The 20,941-nt window shown below is 39.6% G+C and overlaps 1 protein-coding gene across 2 annotated transcripts in view; it reads right to left on the minus strand.

Annotated features, from left to right (window-relative positions):
* LOC137291070 (uncharacterized) overlaps positions 1-20,941 on the minus strand; it is a 67,697-nt gene that overhangs the window by 42,725 nt on the left and 4,031 nt on the right. Inside the window, exon 2 of one of the 2 annotated variants that reach the window (XM_067822348.1) lies at positions 2,167-2,343. The exons of the other annotated variant lie outside the window; for it this stretch is intronic. Coding sequence (XP_067678449.1) covers positions 2,167-2,190 — 24 coding nt within the window. The 5' untranslated portion in view covers positions 2,191-2,343. The remainder of the gene's footprint in view (positions 1-2,166; positions 2,344-20,941) is intronic. 2 annotated transcript variants of the gene reach the window in all.

Here is a 20,941-nt window from a genome sequence, read left to right on the forward strand (position 1 = left end):
CATATATTCACTTGCAAAACATATAACTTCCTGGAATCAAACAAGTATTCCTGAACAATGTCTCTGTACAAATGTGTACATAAGAGCATTAATTCACACAGGGCCAGTTTCTATCATATCTCGTCTGAATACAAAAAACGTGGTATATGTAAGACGAGACTGCACAAACAATTATCTACTGGAAGCATTAATTTCAAATACATGATTAATGGATTTGAATTTATCATATGTGGATGTGTTTAATGGAAGACAAAATTAACTTGTCATGGAATATAACAGAAATACATATATCAACAGGGACAAGGGTGAAAATAATTAAATCATGTGCAAGGTGCCCGTCAGTCCACAATGGAATACAGTCTAAGGGAAACCAAACTCAACAAAGTCGTGAAATTAACTGCCGTTGATATTCGTATAAGGTCACAGTTGAAAATTTCAAATGTTTCTGATGTAAAAGTAAGTAAATGTTCCCTGGAGTAATGTTTGAAGTTATTAACTAATTTATTAATATCTGACTTGAGATAACGCGATAGCTTGGACAATGAAACCCAATGCTTTATGAAGCAATCATTCTGTGTTTCAGTTGGGCATGTTTCCTAAGTGAACAATTGTTTATAATAATTACATACACAGGACAAGTTAAATTCTAACAGCCATGACTAGAGAATGGATACACATATTGTGTTTTGTGGTTTGTCTTGGCAGTTTAAAAACCAGATGATGAATTAATACCCTTTGTTTTAGTATCAACAAATAAGTGACACAAACAGCCAAGGGCTTACAGTACATCAAAGTAGCAGTACAGTAGAGAAGCAAACATTGCTGAGGCCAATGACGCGTGTTCGGTAAAGGACAACAGGCTAGGGCTGCACAATGAAGGGTTAGTGTTGATCTGATGGTACTGACCATATATGGCTAACAAAGCTTTACATTATGGCTCAGAACTGCGCAATATACCAAGATAGTGCTATATTTAGAATGGGGTATCCTAGTTTTGACCAAGAATTGTCAGCTTAGCCTTTCATCGACGATATATGCACAGCGTTTAAGGATGTAATGCTAGTTGCTTGTCTTTTTGCCATTTTTCTTCTCTGCATCTTTTGAAATATATTTAAGGAGCGGACAATTGGTTTTCTGGTATAGGAGTTTCCCTTTCATGGCATGCGCATAAAAATTGTTGTAGCAATTGGCAGCTTGAGAAAACAATATGGAAATGGAATTTTGTTCAGTAATAGCCGCTTGTTCAGTGATACCCAACACTGCTGTATGTGGTTTGAGGAAGAAATCATGTTTCGATTTACTCCACCTCGTACATAATCCTCTCTATTTATGACACTGCTGAAGGAGCTATGGGTGTTCACATATTTGGGATACAGACATTGGGATTCACATTCAGATGACTGTTTGCTTCACTTCTTGGATGGATGGAATTCATCATGAAAAACATGATCTAAACTCTTTTCATAGAAGAGTAGACTTTATACCTACACTGTTATCACAAATATAACATGTTACATTACATACCATTCTAAAGATGGCAATTTGTTTATTCATAGCTTTCGGCTGTGGGAGTCATGCCTATTTACACTTGTCAAAGTCCATAATCTAGACAACCAGCTGTCCGAATTCCATTTTCATGGCAGCCATGGTGGCTGAGTGACCTACATAGCTGACTTTTTGTGCTGTGATTAGGTGCCTAACTCTGCAAGTGTGGGTTCAAATCCTGAAAGTGACTCAACCCAACAAAGCTACTAGGATCTGTACTTTATTGAGAACATGTAGTCCCAAGTATCACACGTGTAACAAGAGTAAACATAAAAGAAGAAAAGTTTCAGAAGTAAACAGGGATGTGGAACAACCTCAAGTCAATACCCACTCATGTAGAAAATCTCTCAATCTCTGATAGTTTGAGCACCATGTGCACAGAATCTGCTTGTCTGTTTCTGGAGGGAAATAGGGAAAAGTGTTTGTGCTCTGTCATTCTTTGGGTTCCACTGTTGCTACTAACATCTGCTTTCCCGATGTGTGGAAGAAAACACCGAATGTCCTTGAAGATATAATATCTGCTTTACAAGAAACAATGACTTGGGCTGGGACACCCAAGCATAACAGAGACAACCTGATCAAAACTTCCACATTAACCGTCTGGAAATGAGAGCTATTTACCTTGCGATCAAGGCATGGAGTCATCTTTTATACCTCTCATCAGTGCAGGTGGCGATGGACAGCACCTCAGTTGTAGCATACATACAGATGCAAGGGGATGGAAGGCTGAAGAATTTACAGAAGGAGACCAGACTTTTGTTAGGATTGGCAGACTTGATCAGCTGCAGATTGGAAAGCCTGTAACATACCAGGAAAATTCAAAATCAACCAGGGACGCTCCTAATCTTGACCTATTTGACACTTTTTGTCTAAACAACAACCTGTCATTTTACATCAGTCAAGTACCAGACCCACTAAGCAATGAGTTGATGTTCATGTAAACATCCCCCCAGACTTGGACCAAGTATTGAAAAAGACAGGGGACATCATCCTTCCAGCTCCTGTTTGGCTGAACAGACCATGGTATTCATTGATGTAAACACACCTTTCAAGCTAAGAGAGCATCAGAATCTGCAGGACCAGCCAAGAATAGACAACTCTTACAGCAGTCTCCACCTACAGGCCTATAACCCAATATTGAACCAGATGCAAGAATGAGATTTCTCCAAATCTGCTGCAGTGACATGCACTTATAAACCTCCCTCGTCAGCTATATACAATTCAAAACCCAACAAGTTCTGTCAGTGGTACGGAGAGAGAGAACTAGGGGCAGTGTTCCAGATTTCTTGCTCCATTTCAGACAAGAAATGCAGGTCTCTCATGGTATTGTCAAAAGATAACGTTCGCCCTTGGGCACAATGCTTTTTAGCATGATGGTCCATCCATAGGTACTCACCCAGTAATTGATGAGCTGATGAAATGTTTCCATTCTTAGGATAATAAGGTACCACATGCCCTTCAAACTCTCTATTGTATTGTTGCCCTTATAGAACAAGTCTATGAGTTGCTTACAAAAGATACACTTTTCCAGCCTTGTCACTGGGCTCAGAATACCGAATGTTCATACTATTCAGGTCACTGGTTAACAGCTGGACATGTAACTTCTAGCTTGATCAACAGTTTGGCAGGATTGATGAAAACTGAAGTGTCTGTAAAGCTGAAGATGACACTAGAGAACTGAAAGTGATGTCAAAGAATGAAGTGATGTCATCAGAACCTGAGGTAATCAACACGGAAAGGAAAAATTCACTCTGGTAAGTGATATCAGTACCTGAGATGACATCTCTACTTAAAGTGACATCATATCGCTTGGAAATGGCATCAATAAATACAACAGCGTTTTTCTATGTAAAATAGCAGGTATTGTGCACTACTTGAGGCACTCTTTTTTTATGTCCATAATGAAAGCTGACAGTTATGTGGAGGGCGCTCTATATCTGATACTTCCTTCCCTCTGGTTCTAGCTATGGTGTAAGCTCAGAGGTATTCACTCATACTTCTCTTAATTCCTACTATAATTCATTCATTCTTGGTAAAATTCCAAATGATAGAATAACTGGTTGAAGTACAGTTAAATGCAGCCAAAGTTGCGCTGGAAAGGAACCAAGTTACTGTGTGTGTTGGAGCATGACGAGGAACACGCTAGTTAGTACAAATGGTAAAGATGGCAAGGGAGTGACCTATCCCTGTTGTAGATTATCCCTGGTTATACAAAACTATAATTTTTCATCAGAGGTTAAAATCCATTAATAGACCTAAAGTTTATAAGAAACATGAACTGATTGCAGTTGGTAAATTATTCAAGCTATTATACAAAACACATGCTTTCAATCTATACCATGTATATAAGATTTCAACAAACTGAAATAAATTCCTATCATACAGCATGTTACAGGACATGTTTTGTGTGGAAGCTGGATGTGGTTCCAGCATTCCTGCCATGTCAATACTGCAGGAAGAGTGCAAACAATACTGAATGCAGTCTTTTATATAAACAGACTACAAATGCAAGTATCAATAACAGGATTTACTATGTTACTATGTGAAAATGATATTTTTGTCATTACATGCTCTACATGTTAATGTCTACTGTTGTGCTTTACAGATTAAAGATAGTATGCAGCAGAGGTTCAGGAGATCCTGGCACAGTCAGTCTGATAAGGGTCATCATCAGCTCTGTGCCCTTGGCCCCTCTACACGCAGCACAGAGAGTGAATGGAACTTCTCCCAGGAAACATGGCCTAGCCAAATCCACCAAGAACTTTCTGGAAAATATGACTCCCCAACACTGCAAACTTTTTGCATTATCCAGATAGTCAGAAGGGTTGTGCTCCCAGTAGAGAACCCGGGCACTCTCTTAATCTGTGGCAAGAGATCAAGAGGTACCAAACCGACGGCACAAAAAACAATGGGAAGTCTGACGACAATGTACATGGGATACTAATGAGACAGCAATACATTGCCTTGGGTTGTGTAGAATTACTGGCATTTACTGGTTCAGACATGAAAACAATATGTATTTTGATATGCTGATCAAAAACTGGTATTTTGACATTCATTAGAAAAACTCTAACACTAAAATATGTTCAGACATTTCTGTTTTCATGCATTTGTTGTAAAATGACAACCTCAACAAAGAACAATTCATTCTGGGGTGCCTGTGAATACAAGGGCAAAGGACTCGGCATGACAGCATTTTGGGTTGAGAAAAGTAATGTTTTTTATTTTGCTATGATTAAAAGGTTTTATTAAAGCTTAGTCAAGCAATGTGAATTTGTTGTGTTTTTGCTTTACTATCAGGAATTATCCTGATTATGAGTATTTTTTTGTTATAAAAACCTTCTTGTAATATATTGCAATACATATCACAATACATGCTTCTGCATCACAATATATCCCAACATGTAAATTCCCTACAGTACCCACTCCTAACATCACCATCAACAAAATCAACCTCTTTCCAAATTCCAGATTCTCACCAACAATCTTGACACACTTTAAATAGCTGTGGAATTCCTTGCTTTCATCATGAGTCTTGACATGCATCACCAGAAGATCATCTGATAAATAAATATGTGCAAAAGTACTATCCTAAAGAGCCTCAACATTAATCATCCCCTGACCTCCCAAATTGGTTGCGATATATATATATATAATTGACCAAGGGTGGTGGGCTCTGTTATCAGACATGCGCCTTCTGGTCAGGCAGTCAAGACTCTCCATGTCCTGTTTGGTCCAAAAAACTACTCCAAAGAAATAGGAAAGGACTAGCAGAGCAAAGTATTGGTGGCACTGATCTTCTTTCAAGCATTCAGCTCTGAATACCACATTTTCTTCATGCAAGATTTACACTCTGCCTGAAGTTTGTCTTGAATCTGGACATTCTGGAGCTTGTCTCAAACTTGCATTCCAAGAAAGGTGTAGGCCTGGTGTTCCACAAGATGCTCAATAACTCCTCCTCCTCCTTGTAACTTTACCCATCGACCATAACTACCTTGCCACATTCCAAATAAACAGTCTTACATTCACCAAGTCCAAAAGCCATGCCAATGTCATTAGGAATGAAAACTCTTTATAGTCAATCTAGTTACACATAACAAACAAACAACCACACCCAGTCACTAACCCATGTTGCCTCCAGGTTACAGTAATTGGGTACAGACCACATTCATGTATTCATGTGGTCACTATCTGGCCATATATCAATGGATATGTGGGTTCTTTTAAGTGCACAGGGTTGTGTACTAGGGATTGTGACAACACAGATAGAGTCTGCACACAGAGTTGACTCCAAGGTTTTACACCCGGTCACAGGTGGACTGGATCACTAGCCTGGTGCCTTTAAGGTAGCTCATCCTCATCTCTGTTTACCAATTTTGGACCCATATATCACATATATATTTCAACCTGTACTTGTTGTTTTATTTTCAACCTTCTCCATTGAGTCACTCTTTCATTCTTGATAAAAACACTGAGAAAACTGTGTCTTTAGTGATGCGAAGTGTGACCATACACATAGGTCATTGTAGTTTTCACTTTCCAGGCAAGAATGGGGTGGTATCTGCTTGTTGTGCAGCCACTTGGGAAATTCTGGCCACATTCAGAATGAGAATAAGAAAAAAATATGATCATGTCAAAGCTAGATGTATTCAGGGCAGTGATGGAAGTCAGAGAAATGAAACTAATGTGAATTCTAATACAAGAGAAAACACTGGTTAGAAAAACAGTCTGAACCCAGTCATAGCGGGTGGATATGCACTCAAGTGTAACGACGGCTTCCGAATGGTGGTTTCATTTGCTGATATGTTGAGGGTTCATTGTGTGTACAGAAAGATGACCTGTTTGATGGGCATTTTAGAAGTATAGCCAGTCACAAGAAAGTAAGATTCTTTATCGATAACAACTTCTTTTTGTGTACTTGATGCGTCGTTTCAGTATGGATTCATATACTGTCGTCAAACAAAATCATATATACTAAAAGAAGTCGTTATCCATGAAGAATGTATATAGAGATGTTGGGTTTGGAAAATACATGTTCTCTGAGTTTGCGTTCGATCCAATAAAAAATCATGTCAGTAGAGATGGTGAACTACTGCGTGGCTGGAATCTGTCATTCATCCAAGTACAGAGCAGGACTTGAAACTGACAAGAGTTCACACCAGTTTCCGTCAGATCAAGTCATCCGAAAAAAATGAATGTAGTTTGTTTGCAACCCACAGACATAAAAACATGTCATGTGTATCACACGTGCCTAATTACATAATGTGGCAGACACGGGACTCTTTATGTCGTATAGTCTGATAGGTGTTAAGTTCAAATTGCACGTGGTCAGTGATTGAAGCTGTGTATTGCATGTTGTCTTTAGCAGACAGGCAGACATATAGGTGTGAATAAACCAGACACTGAGCTTTCTCTGTGACAGTGACTGCTTACCACAATCAACAAGTTTTTTTATGTAACGAGTAGATTATTTACTTGTTTGCGTACACAACCAAGATTAAACTACTGCCCATGACCTCAGACGCTGGGCATGCATACTGTTTCAAGCTCCGTGAACCTATTCACTGCGCATGCGTTATAGACGCAGCGCAGCACAGCTGTTGAAACCAGTTTTCCCCCCAGCGATGGGGGGAATTTAGTGAAATGTTTGAACTCCGATTTCGCGGGCTTTTCATCGCGTTTTTTTTCAACGTTATAGGTTGAATTGGCATTTTTTATGATTTGTTTCGTTAAGTGCATACAGAATCTGCAAAGTTGTGTTTTACGTTGCATGTGACCTTTAAAGGATATTGAGACATGCTTGTGATGAGATACATTTATGATGAAATTTATTTCATTGTTTCAGAATATGAGAGTTGCTCAACAAGGATGGCATTAGATTTACTAAAGCTGATCACCTCACTTTGGTATAAAATAAGGGTGTTTGAGCAGGTATTTTCATCCTTTATGCATGACTTTTCTCAAGACTTATTCTTCACAATGTAGTAATGGAAAAATAAGGTGTCCACACACTAGTGTTAATTGTTGCAAGCATCTGTGGGGCAGTAATATGTATACAGTGCTGGCAGTTATCTTAGCCTTTGTTTGAGGATTGGACCAACTGAAAGAGATGGCTTTATCTCATACAGTCTTCTGCAGCACACACACATTTTTCACATTTAGTAAGGATGAACTCCAATATTTGTGGGATTCCACTTTATTAAAAGTGTCTTGATGCCATGTGTCCAGCTAGACAGTTACCAAGTAACTAAACGCAATTAGGTACATTGTGTTACAGCCATGTTGATATTTGGGTTATATCCTGCAACCTGATGGTCCTTACGGTAAATGTCACATCTCCCTCTCCATAGTGTCTAGTCCCCAGGGCATTTAGATGACGTCACTGCACAACCTCAAATCGATATGGTGCGTGTCGCCTGTCACTTGCTGGCAGATTATTGATCTAACAATCTAATTTGTTTGCTTAAATCACTACAACAACATCCTACACATGTTTTCACATCTGTCTATGTGCAGTCAAACAGTCTCTGCTTCCACATTTAATGCATCTTACCCAGGAAGATTTGTGGTGCTATCTGTCAATTTAGGCAGTAATGGTCACTTGTGTCTGTTTATAACAGCTGGATGTAACCTTGGCACTGCTGTATTCCACATGACAGTGATGCAGAGTGTATACAAACTGTTGTTATCTTGTACTAGTAATCGAGAGGCAGTGCATACTGTATCTACCTGAAGACAGTAATGTACGCAATACACATACAGTAGTTACCTTATAACGATGATGCAGATCATGTGCATGCTGCAGTTACCACACAACATTATAGAGCATGTGCATACAGTAGTTACGTCAAAACAATGATGTAGAGCATGTGCATACAGTAGTTATGTCAAAACAATGATGCAGACCATGAGCATACTGTAGTTACCACAAAACAATGATGTAGACCATGAGCATACTGTAGTTACCACAAAACAATGATGTAGACCATGAGCATACTGTAGTTACCACAAACCAATGATGCAGACCATGAGCATACTGTAGTTACCACAAACCAATGATGCAGACCATGAGCATACTGTACTTACCACAAACCAGTGATGCAGACCATGAGCATACTGTAGTTACCACAAACCAGTGATGCAGACCATGAGCATACTGTAGTTACCACAAACCAATGATGCAGACCATGAGCATACTGTACTTACCACAAACCAATGATGCACACCATGAGCATACTGTAGTTACCACAAAACAATGATGTAGACCATGAGCATACTGTAGTTACCACAAACCAATGATGCAGACCATGAGCATACTGTAGTTACCACAAACCAATGATGCAGACCATGAGCATACTGTAGTTACCACAAACCAATGATGCAGACCATGAGCATACTGTAGTTACCACAAACCAATGATGCAGACCATGAGCATACTGTAGTTACCACAAACCAATGATGCAGACCATGAGCATACTGTAGGTGTGTCAAAACATTATGATGCAAAGCATGTGCATACTGTAGTTACCACAAACCAATGATGCAGACCATGAGCATACTGTAGTTACCACAAACCAATGATGCACACCATGAGCATACTGTAGTTACCACAAAACAATGATGTAGACCATGAGCATACTGTAGTTACCACAAAACAATGATGCAGACCATGAGCATACTGTAGTTACCACAAACCAATGATGCAGACCATGAGCATACTGTAGTTACCACAAACCAATGATGCAGACCATGAGCATACTGTACTTACCACAAACCAATGATGCAGACCATGAGCATACTGTAGTTACCACAAACCAATGATGCAGACCATGAGCATACTGTAGTTACCACAAACCAATGATGCAGACCATGAGCATACTGTAGTTACCACAAACCAATGATGCAGACCATGAGCATACTGTAGTTACCACAAACCAATGATGCAGACCATGAGCATACTGTAGGTGTGTCAAAACATTATGATGCAAAGCATGTGCATACTGTAGTTACCACAAACCAATGATGCAGACCATGAGCATACTGTAGTTACCACAAACCAATGATGCAGACCATGAGCACACTGTACTTACCACAAACCAATGATGCAGAGCATGAGCATACTGTAGTTACCACAAACCAATGATGCAGAGCATGTGCATACTGTAGTTACCACAAACCAATGATGCAGAGCATGTGCATACTGTAGTTACCACAAACCAATGATGCAGAGCATGTGCATACTGTAGTTACCACAAACCAATGATGCAGACCATGAGCATACTGTACTTACCACAAACCAATGATGCAGACCATGAGCATACTGTACTTACCACAAACCAATGATGCAGACCATGAGCATACTGTAGTTACCACAAACCAATGATGCAGACCATGAGCATACTGTAGTTACCACAAACCAATGATGCAGACCATGAGCATACTGTACTTACCACAAACCAATGATGCACACCATGAGCATACTGTAGGTGTGTCAAAACATTATGATGCAAAGCATGTGCATACTGTAGTTACCACAAACCAATGATGCAGACCATGAGCATACTGTACTTACCACAAACCAATGATGCAGACCATGAGCATACTATAGTTACCACAAACCAATGATGCAGACCATGAGCATACTGTACTTACCACAAACCAATGATGCAGACCATGAGCATACTGTAGTTACCACAAACCAATGATGCAGACCATGAGCATACTGTAGTTACCACAAACCAATGATGCAGACCATGAGCATACTGTACTTACCACAAACCAATGATGCAGACCATGAGCATACTGTAGTTACCACAAAACAATGATGTAGACCATGAGCATACTGTAGTTACCACAAACCAATGATGTAGACCATGAGCATACTGTAGTTACCACAAACCAATGATGCAGACCATGAGCATACTGTAGTTACCACAAACCAATGATGTAGACCATGAGCATACCGTAGTTACCACAAACCAATGATGCAGACCATGAGCATACTGTAGTTACCACAAACCAATGATGCAGACCATGAGCATACTGTAGTTACCACAAACCAATGATGCAGACCATGAGCATACTGTAGGTGTGTCAAAACATTATGATGCAAAAAAGCATGTGCATACTGTAGTTACCACAAACCAATGATGCAGACCATGAGCATACTGTAGTTACCACAAACCAATGATGCAGACCATGAGCATACTGTACTTACCACAAACCAATGATGCAGACCATGAGCATACTGTAGTTACCACAAACCAATGATGCAGACCATGAGCATACTGTAGTTACCACAAACCAATGATGCAGACCATGAGCATACTGTAGTTACCACAAACCAATGATGCAGACCATGAGCATACTGTACTTACCACAAACCAATGATGCAGACCATGAGCATACTGTAGTTACCACAAAACAATGATGCACACCATGAGCATACTGTAGTTACCACAAAACAATGATGCAGACCATGAGCATACTGTAGTTACCACAAACCAATGATGCAGACCATGAGCATACTGTAGTTACCACAAACCAATGATGCAGACCATGAGCATACTGTAGTTACCACAAACCAATGATGCAGACCATGAGCATACTGTAGTTACCACAAACCAATGATGCAGACCATGAGCATACTGTAGTTACCACAAACCAATGATGCAGACCATGAGCATACTGTAGTTACCACAAACCAATGATGCAGACCATGAGCATACTGTAGTTACCACAAACCAATGATGCAGAGCATGAGCATACTGTAGTTACCACAAACCAATGATGCAGACCATGAGCATACTGTAGGTGTGTCAAAACATTATGATGCAAAGCATGTGCATACTGCAGTTAGCTTATAAAAATGATGTTGAAGATGTGCATGCAGTAGTTACTTAACAATGATGTAGAGCATGTGTATACCGTAGTAACCTCATAACAATGATGTAGAGCATGTGTATACCGTAGTAACCTCATAACAATGATGTAGAGCATGTGCATACCATAGTAACCTCATAACAATGATGTAGAGCATGTGCATACCATAGTAACCTCTTAACAATGATGTAGAGCATGTGCATACCATAGTAACCTCATAACAATGATGTAGAGCATGTGCATACCGTAGTAACCTCATAACAATGATGTAGAGCATGTGCATACCGTAGTAACCTCATAACAATGATATAGAGCATGTGCATACCGTAGTAACCTCATAACAATGATGTAGAGCATGTGCATACCGTAGTAACCTCATAACAATGATGTAGAGCATGTGCATACCGTAGTAACCTCATAACAATGATGTAGAGCATGTGCATACCGTAGTAACCTCATAACAATGATGTAGAGCATGTGCATACCGTAGTAACCTCATAACAATGATGTAGAGCATGTGCATACCATAGTAACCTCATAACAATGATGTAGAGCATGTGCATACCGTAGTAACCTCATAACAATGATATAGAGCACATGCGTACAGTAGTTACCAATAATGTAAAGCATGTGTATACAGTAGTTATATCATAACAATAATGTAGAGCATGTGTATACAGTAGTTATATCATAACAATGATGTAGAGCATGTGTATACAGTAGTTATATCATAACAATGATGTAGAGCATGTGTACACAGTAGTAAATACCTCACTACAATGATGTAGAGCATATGCATACAGTAGTTACCAATAATGTAAAGCATGTGTATACAGTAGTTATATCATAACAATAATGTAGAGCATGTGTATACAGTAGTTATATCATAACAATGATGTAGAGCATGTGTACACAGTAGTAAATACCTCATTACAATGATGTAGAGCATATGCATACAGTAGTTACCAATGATGTAAAGCGTGTGTCTACAGTACAGTTACTAACGATGTAGAGCATGTGTATAGTGTAGTTACCAATGATAGTACACTACAATGGTACACTACCAATGATGGATCACTACAGTATGGGCATACTGTAGCTACCTGAAAACAGTAAAGTTGAGCATGTGCATACAACAATAATAATTAATTTATAGAGCACCTATTTCCAAAAGATTTTTCTGAAAGGCACTATAAAGAGAAAAGATTGTTGACAAATTCTACAGCAAAGAAAGCTTGAAAAGATGAGTTTTGAGGGCAATTTTGAAAGCGTCAGCAGATTCTATTCCTTTTTGGGCGATAGGGGGGAATGTTTCAAAGATAGGAGGTTGCAGCAGAGAATGCTCTTGATCCCTTGGTTGTTTTGGTGTGAGGTCGTGTAAGAAGTTGGGAGCTTGACAAGTGGAGCAATGGGCTTAGAGCATGGAGATGAACAAAGCTGTTAAGAAATTGAGAAAACCTAGAACAAGTTTTGAGCATGTGCCCATTTTGATATCTCAGAGCAACATGTGTATAAAGTGGCTATATGGGGATGCACAAATGGTTTTATCTCATCTGGATGAAGTGATCACCTCAATAAAGTAATCCTGATTGAAGAAATGAGCATCTCAACAAGGTGTGTCTGACTGAAGGCGTGAAACCGTCTACAAGATGTTACTGTTGGAAAGCATGATACTGCTGAAGGAGGGGAGCACCTCAACAACTGCTGAAGGAAGGGAGCACCTCAACATGTGATACTGCTGAAGGAAGGGAGCACCTCAACAAGTGATACTGCTGAAGGAAGGGAGCACCTCAACAACTGCTGAAGGAAGGGAGCACCTCAACATAGTGATACTGCTGAAGGAAGGGAGCACCTCAACATGTGATACTGCTGAAGGAAGGGAGCACCTCAACAAGGTGATACTGCAGAAGGAAGGGAGCACCTCAACAAGTGATACTGCTGAAGGAAGGGAGCACCTCAACAAGGTGATACTGCAGAAGGAAGGGAGCACCTCAACAAGTGATACTGCTGAAGGAAGGGAGCACCTCAACAAGGTGATACTGCTGAAGGAAGGGAGCACCTCAACAAAGTGATACTGCTGAAGGAAGGGAGCACCTCAACAAGGTGATACTGTCGGAAGGTGTGAGGACCTCAACAAGGTGATACTGTCGGAAGGTGTGAGGACCTCGACAAGATGTTACTGTTGGAGGAAGTGAGCACTCCAACAAGGTGATACTGTCAGAAGGTGTGTGGACCTCAACAAGGTGATACTGTCGGAAGGTGTGAGGACCTCGACAAGATGTTACTGTTGGAGGAAGTGAGCACTCCAACAAGGTGATACTGTCAGAAGGTGTGTGGACCTCAACAAGGTGATACTGTTTGAAGGTGGGAGGACCTCAACAAGATGTTACTGTTGGAGGAAGTAAGCACTCCAACAAGGTGATACTGCTGAAGGAAGGGAGCACCTCAACAAGGTGATACTGTCAGAAGGTGTGAGGACCTCAACAAGGTGATACTGTTTGAAGGCGGGAGGACCTCAACAAGATGTTACTGTTGGAGGAAGTGAGCACTCCAACAAGGTGATACTGTCAGAAGGTGTGTGGACCTCGACAAGGTGATACTGGTGGAAGGTGTGAGGACCTCATCAAGATGTAACTGCTGGAAAGCGTGACGATCTTGACAAGGTGATACTGTTTGAAAGTGTGTGGACCTCAACAAGGTGATACTGTTGGAAGGTGGGAGGACCTCAACAAGGTGATACTGTTGGAAGAAGTGAGCACTCCAACAAGGTGATACTGTCAGAAGGTGTGAGGACCTCGACAAGGCGATACTGGTGGAAGGTGGGAGGACCTCAACAAGATGTTACTGTTGGAAGAAGTGAGCACTCCAACAAGGTGATACTGTCAGAAGGTGTGAGGACCTCGACAAGGCGATACTGGTGGAAGGTGTGAGGACCTCATCAAGATGTAACTGCTGGAAAGCGTGACGATCTTGACAAGGTGATACTGTTTGAAGGTGTGTGGACCTCAACAAGGTGATACTGTTGGAAGGTGTGAGGACCTGGACAAGATGTTACTGCTGGAAAGCATGAGGATCTCAAAAAGGTGATACTGTCGGAGGACGTGAGCACCACTATAAGCCCATACTGTTCTAAGATGAGAGGATGTCTATAAGATAATACCATTCTCAGGAAGTGATTTGCCACTGACATTATTTTATCAGGCGATAAAGTACACTTCTTGCCATAGATCACTCTGGATTGACTTTGCTTTGCCATGCCACTCTATTCTACCCACTTATAACGAAATGTATTTTTGCTGACCCTCACCACAATGTATGTGAGTTGCAATTGCCTAGTACAATCTCCCACATTACATGTAACTGCAGCATCCCATATCTTGGTTTACAGCTGCTTCAGTTGGCGTCTAACATCACTGGTGGACAATTACATTTAATTCTTTTTATTCACAATTTCACACAGCAATGTTTAATAACTTGACCCTTGTTCACATATCAGTCCATATATGGCATAACAAAAATCACATAATAATACAGAGAAGATATTCAACCCAGATGTTTATCATCTCCTTTCTTGGAAACATGTCTTAACATAGGAAGACAGTCATATCAGTATCAGTTAGCCCTTAATGAGGATTGCTACTTTAGGTCCTTCACGGCTTGTTTTCTACATCAGGTTAATCATAAGTAAGGATTAAAATCTGTTACCTTATGTTATCTTAGAAAAGAAATAGTCACTCAACCCCAGTGTATAGTGCAATAAAGTACAGTTTGGCCCTGAATATATCACAATTAAAGTATGATTTAACTTGTGTTTGAGTGCTTTAACATTATCAGAGTTCAGTGATGAGATTGAGAGTGATAAGTCTCTGCATAACCACTGAAATTTTGGTGCATATTGACTAGTTAGCAACCTCTGTTCCATCACATGAGGGTGTAAGTGTGTGTCTTCACATTGATGAAGAGAGAAATACAGTTTCATCTTGGATTTTATAAGGAAATGTTGTCATCTGTGGGTGCCAGATCAGTGATCGTGAAGGTTTGATAGTCACCTGCATATTCTCTTTTACTGAAAATGGTGAAATTTAAATGAAAAAAATCAGTTTACATTTTTGTATCCTTTCATTCTCATATTATCATAATAACCTCAATGTCATGTTCTTTTATTGACAGATATTCAAAGAGATTGTTGCATGCAATTCAGTAGGCAAACTGTTGAGCCAAATGAACCGAGTTTTATTGTTGCAAAACCACAACTTACACATATTTGCAGTACTAAGGAAAACAAGCGCATATACATATTTGCTTCAATGATTTACTTTCATTGTGCCCTGCCTCAAAACTAAAGTTCTGCTGTGGATGTTGAAATGGAGAATGTTTTTCATGTTTTGTTTCTGGAGCATTACTCAAAACACATTTGATAGTTCTTCATGCGTGACTTGTGACTTGTTCTATTCAGGAATTGTTTTGTCTTATGCATTTCCATTGTAACAAACTGGACTTCATACCAGAGCAAAGATATTTTCCAGAGCATAACTTTTGAAATGTTTCTCATTTATTTGTATCAGGTGTTAAGACACCTGCCCTTAGATGTATCAACAACTAGTAGGAAATGCATATGGACATTGTCTCTCAAAATTTTTTTCTGCTATTTTCCACTCGATCATTGGATGTCAATATAACAGTACATCATATTATCAATCTCAACTCCCTGCGGAGCATTCAATTCTTCCAACAACAAGGTGCACCGAGTTATTGCAGCTTTCTCATCCTTACAAGGCTCCATTTACAGCTGGGTGGACTAAGGCACACTGTCACAGTACTTTGAAGTATACTGCATGTTCAGAAGACAGACCTGCGTTTAACGTTTGTAAACATAGAATATATTAGCATGAGTTTCTGTTTCTGAAATATGAACATTAGCGCAAACACGTGGAGTTGAGCTTGCACAAGGTTCCCCCAATAGCAGTTTTGAACAGTATTATTAGAACTTTGGACTTCAGCAGTTGTGTTTTCGACAACCCCTGCTAAAATATAGTGTTAGACTGGCGAGCGGTTGTATAGTTGATGGCTTATTGTTATATTTGATTATGACTTGCCAGTATGACTTTTTCACTGTAGTCACAAAAGGACTAGATTGATGTGAAAAATGTACCACCTGTATGCATTTATGCAAATAGAATTAAAAGTGAAATTAGATTAGTCACAGTGTGGAGAGTTTATTTCATAGAATACTGTGTAATACTGCACGTTGCTGTACCCGTAACAAGGTGTTTGCACATATTCATCTGGCCACCATCTGGTCATGTACCAATAGATTTATGGATTCTCCAAAGCATACAGTGGTGTGTACTGTAAACTAGGGGTTTTTACAACACTGACAGTGTTGACTCCAAGATTTTTACACCTGGTCAAAGGTGGGCTTGAATCCCACACCTCAAGATCACTGGATGACTAGCCTGGCACCTTAGCCAGCTTGCCCACCATGCAGACTGACTCACAGCAGCTAATGTATCCAACAAGGTGGTGTACAAGGCAATCAGGTAAAAGGCAGAGATTACTGTACCTTCAAGATCACACTATGAGTTGGACAAATATTTACTCTAACATTGTGCTCTTTAATCATATTTTCCTAAATATTGAGAATGCTGTAAAGAAATGTTAGAATTATCAACTAGATTCCAAAACAGTGGTCCTTCGCATGCCTGTGTGGATGAAGGTCCTCATGTATTTGTTGCCACATTACCAAATCTAAGAGCTTACAAATCCCATCTGTCAGCTGCTTCTTGAGGTCAATGAGTCATTAGCATAACTGCATGGTATATCTTAATTTGTTTCATTACTTTTGGAGAGTTACAAAATTGTGTATTTACCAGACATGGTACAATACAGGTGACTCATGATACAAACTGCCATTCTGCATTCCAACATATTGATATTTTCACCCATTACCTAGATGGCAAGATGATATAACAGATCAGTGGTTGACAAATATGTAGTAACAAGAAATTTGTAGTAAAATTTTACTAGAGAAAAGATAACTGACCACAGATTCAACAAGGTTTTACCCAAGGTTTCTCCCAAGGTTTTACAGGAGGCAAGTAGGTTTCATGTCATTAAATCGAACCATGTTTTTAACAGTTGACAAGCATGCACAAACTTTCATAATATTTCACTCAGCTATATGTAAAAAAAGGTGAAATGTTACAGTTTGCATCAGTACAAAAAAAGAGAATCACATATGCTGCATTATAATTTTAATATCTAATATTCATAATGGTATGGCTGAATCTAAAATATTCACACTGCCTGCAAAAAGACCCACAAAAACATACAATAACTGTAAAATATTACACTGAAATACCAAAAATGTAGCCCAACAATATTGAATTATCAAAACAAAATAGATATAACTGTCAAGATTTAGACAACTTTTCAGAATGTGACATATGCTTCACAAAAAAAACCAATATTTGACAAAAGATTTTTAATACAATGCAACATGTAAATTTTACATACAAAATTGTGATGGGTGTCTTCCCTACATAACTTGCTTAAACTGACCCATTGCTGCAGCAGCAAAGGACACACCATGCTTTCAGTCACCTTTATTCTTCCTCCCAATGTCATGTGCTGAAGCCCAGTCCACCAACTTCCCAAACCTGGATCCTCAATCAGGATGGATCACAACATATTAGCCAAGAAGCTTGCAACTTAAACGTATTCACCTATCTTACAACAATACCTCATAGATTCATGCCATGAACCAGTGTGAAACTCTTGAAGATTCTGAAGCTGAAACTTAATTTGTGTGACAGTAGACATGTTACCATTCTTGTTGTTCTCAATGCACAGAGGACGTGTAAAAACAACAACTGAGTTATGTCACGCCAACAGAGTACTCACATGTTAGTACTCTCTATTTCTTCTTACACCACATATTGTATAGGTTTTGAAAACCAAATTCCACATAAATTAATGGTTAATATAACATATTGTAGCCAGATAAAAGCAAACACAAAACTGAAATTCATAAACTTGGTACATTTACAGTTTGCAAACTCAATGGCAAATACACCAACCTGAACATCAACAATGCCGTCAAATATAGTGCCCTCGACTGTCACCAACCTGTTGTCACACCATTGTCAAATAACTGTTGTAACATAGTGGCGGCAACCAAACCATTATCTGCTGTAGCCATTCACAGATAACACATGCCAGTATCCTACTTACACTGACAATCTAGCTGTAGTCATTCACAGATAACTCATGCCAGTATCCTACTTACACTGACAATCAAGCTGTAGTCATTCATAGATAACACATGCCAGTATCCTACTTACACTGACAATCTAGCTGTAGTCATTCGTAGATAACACATGCCAGTATCCTACTTACACTGGCAATCAAGGTGTGGTCATTCATAGATAACACATGCCAGTATCCTACTTACACTGACAATCTAGCTGTGGTCATTCACAGATAACACATGCCAGTATCCTACTTACACTGACAATCTAGCTGTAGTCATTCATAGATAACACATGCCAGTATCCTACTTACACTGACAATCTAGCTGCAGTCATTCATAGATAACACATGCCAGTATCCTACTTACACTGACAATCAAGCTGTAGTCATTCATAGATAACACATGCCAGTATCCTAGTTACACTGACAATCTAGCTGTAGTCATTCACAGATAACACATGCCAGTATCCTACTTACACTGACAATCTAGCTGTAGTCATTCACAGATAACTCATGCCAGTATCCTACTTACACTGACAATCTAGCTGTAGTCATTCGTAGATAACACATGCCAGTATCCTACTTACACTGGCAATCAAGCTGTGGTCATTCATAGATAACACATGCCAGTATCCTACTTACACTGACAATCTAGCTGTGGTCATTCACAGATAACACATGCCAGTATCCTAGTTACACTGACAATCTAGCTGTAGTCATTCACAGATAACACATGCCAGTATCCTATTTACAATGACAATCTAGCTGTAGTCATTCACAGATAACACATGACAGTATCCTACTTACACTGACAATCTAGCTGTAGTCATTCGTAGATAACACATGCCAGTATCCTACTTACACTGGCAATCAAGCTGTGGTCATTCATAGATAACACATGCCAGTATCCTACTTACACTGACAATCTAGCTGTGGTCATTCACAGATAACACATGCCAGTATCCTAGTTACACTGACAATCTAGCTGTGGTCATTCATAGATAACGCATGCCAATATCCTAGTTACACTGACAATCTAGCTGTGGTCATTCACAGATAACACATGCCAGTATCCTATTTACACTGACAATCTAGCTGTAGTCATTCACAGATAACACATGCCAGTATCCTACTTACACTGACAATCTAGCTGTAGTCATTCGTAGATAACACATGCCAGTATCCTACTTACACTGACAATCTAGCTGTAGTCATTCGTAGATAACACATGCCAGTATCCTACTTACACTGGCAATCTAGTTGTGGTCATTCACAGATAACACATGACAGTATCCAACTTACACTGACAATCTAGCTCTAGTCATTCATAGATAACACATGCCAGTATCCTAGTTACACTGACAATCAAGCTGTGGTCATTCATAGATAACGCATGCCAATATCCTAGTTACACTGACAATCTAGCTGTGGTCATTCACAGATAACACATGCCAGTATCCTATTTACACTGACAATCTAGCTGTAGTCATTCACAGATAACACATGCCAGTATCCTACTTACACTGACAATCTAGCTGTAGTCATTCGTAGATAACACATGCCAGTATCCTACTTACACTGACAATCTAGCTGTAGTCATCCGTAGATAACACATGCCAGTATCCTACTTACACTGGCAATCTAGTTGTGGTCATTCATAGATAACACATGACAGTATCCAACTTACACTGACAATCTAGCTCTAGTCATTCATAGATAACACATGCCAGTATCCTACTTATACTGACAATCTAGCTGACATGTGTTCATACATAATACATGCCAGTAACCAACTTACACTGACAATCAAGCTTCAAACTTTCAGCTTCACAATGCACTGCAATTTCTCATAGAGTGCCTATGTCAATTCCAGCAGATTTCCAACAGGATCAATGACCTCTCGCTTAACTTGTCAATTTGTTTAGTGCCAAACATGTTTGATGGGGCTCATATTGATGGCGATGTTCTGCACGTGTGTGATGGTGGGTGCAAGGGGGTGTACAGTGAGCTCTAGAGTTGTGATCTGTTGCATATCAGGCAACTAGCAAAGGGATGGTTATAAAAATGAGGCATGATGGCAGTATCCATTACTTCTTATAACATTGATCCTTGAAAGTCACAGGTACTACTGTATTGAGTGATACAGTGATACATAAAACACTACCACATACATCACTGAGGGATCATCAACATGTTCAGGTGCAGTCATCATTTCCATACTCCACATCAACTGTCAGTAAGGGGTAGAAGATCAGTAACTAGT

This window comes from Haliotis asinina, chromosome 7 (genome assembly GCF_037392515.1).
Source record: "Haliotis asinina isolate JCU_RB_2024 chromosome 7, JCU_Hal_asi_v2, whole genome shotgun sequence".
Taxonomy (NCBI): Eukaryota; Metazoa; Mollusca; class Gastropoda; order Lepetellida; family Haliotidae; genus Haliotis; species Haliotis asinina.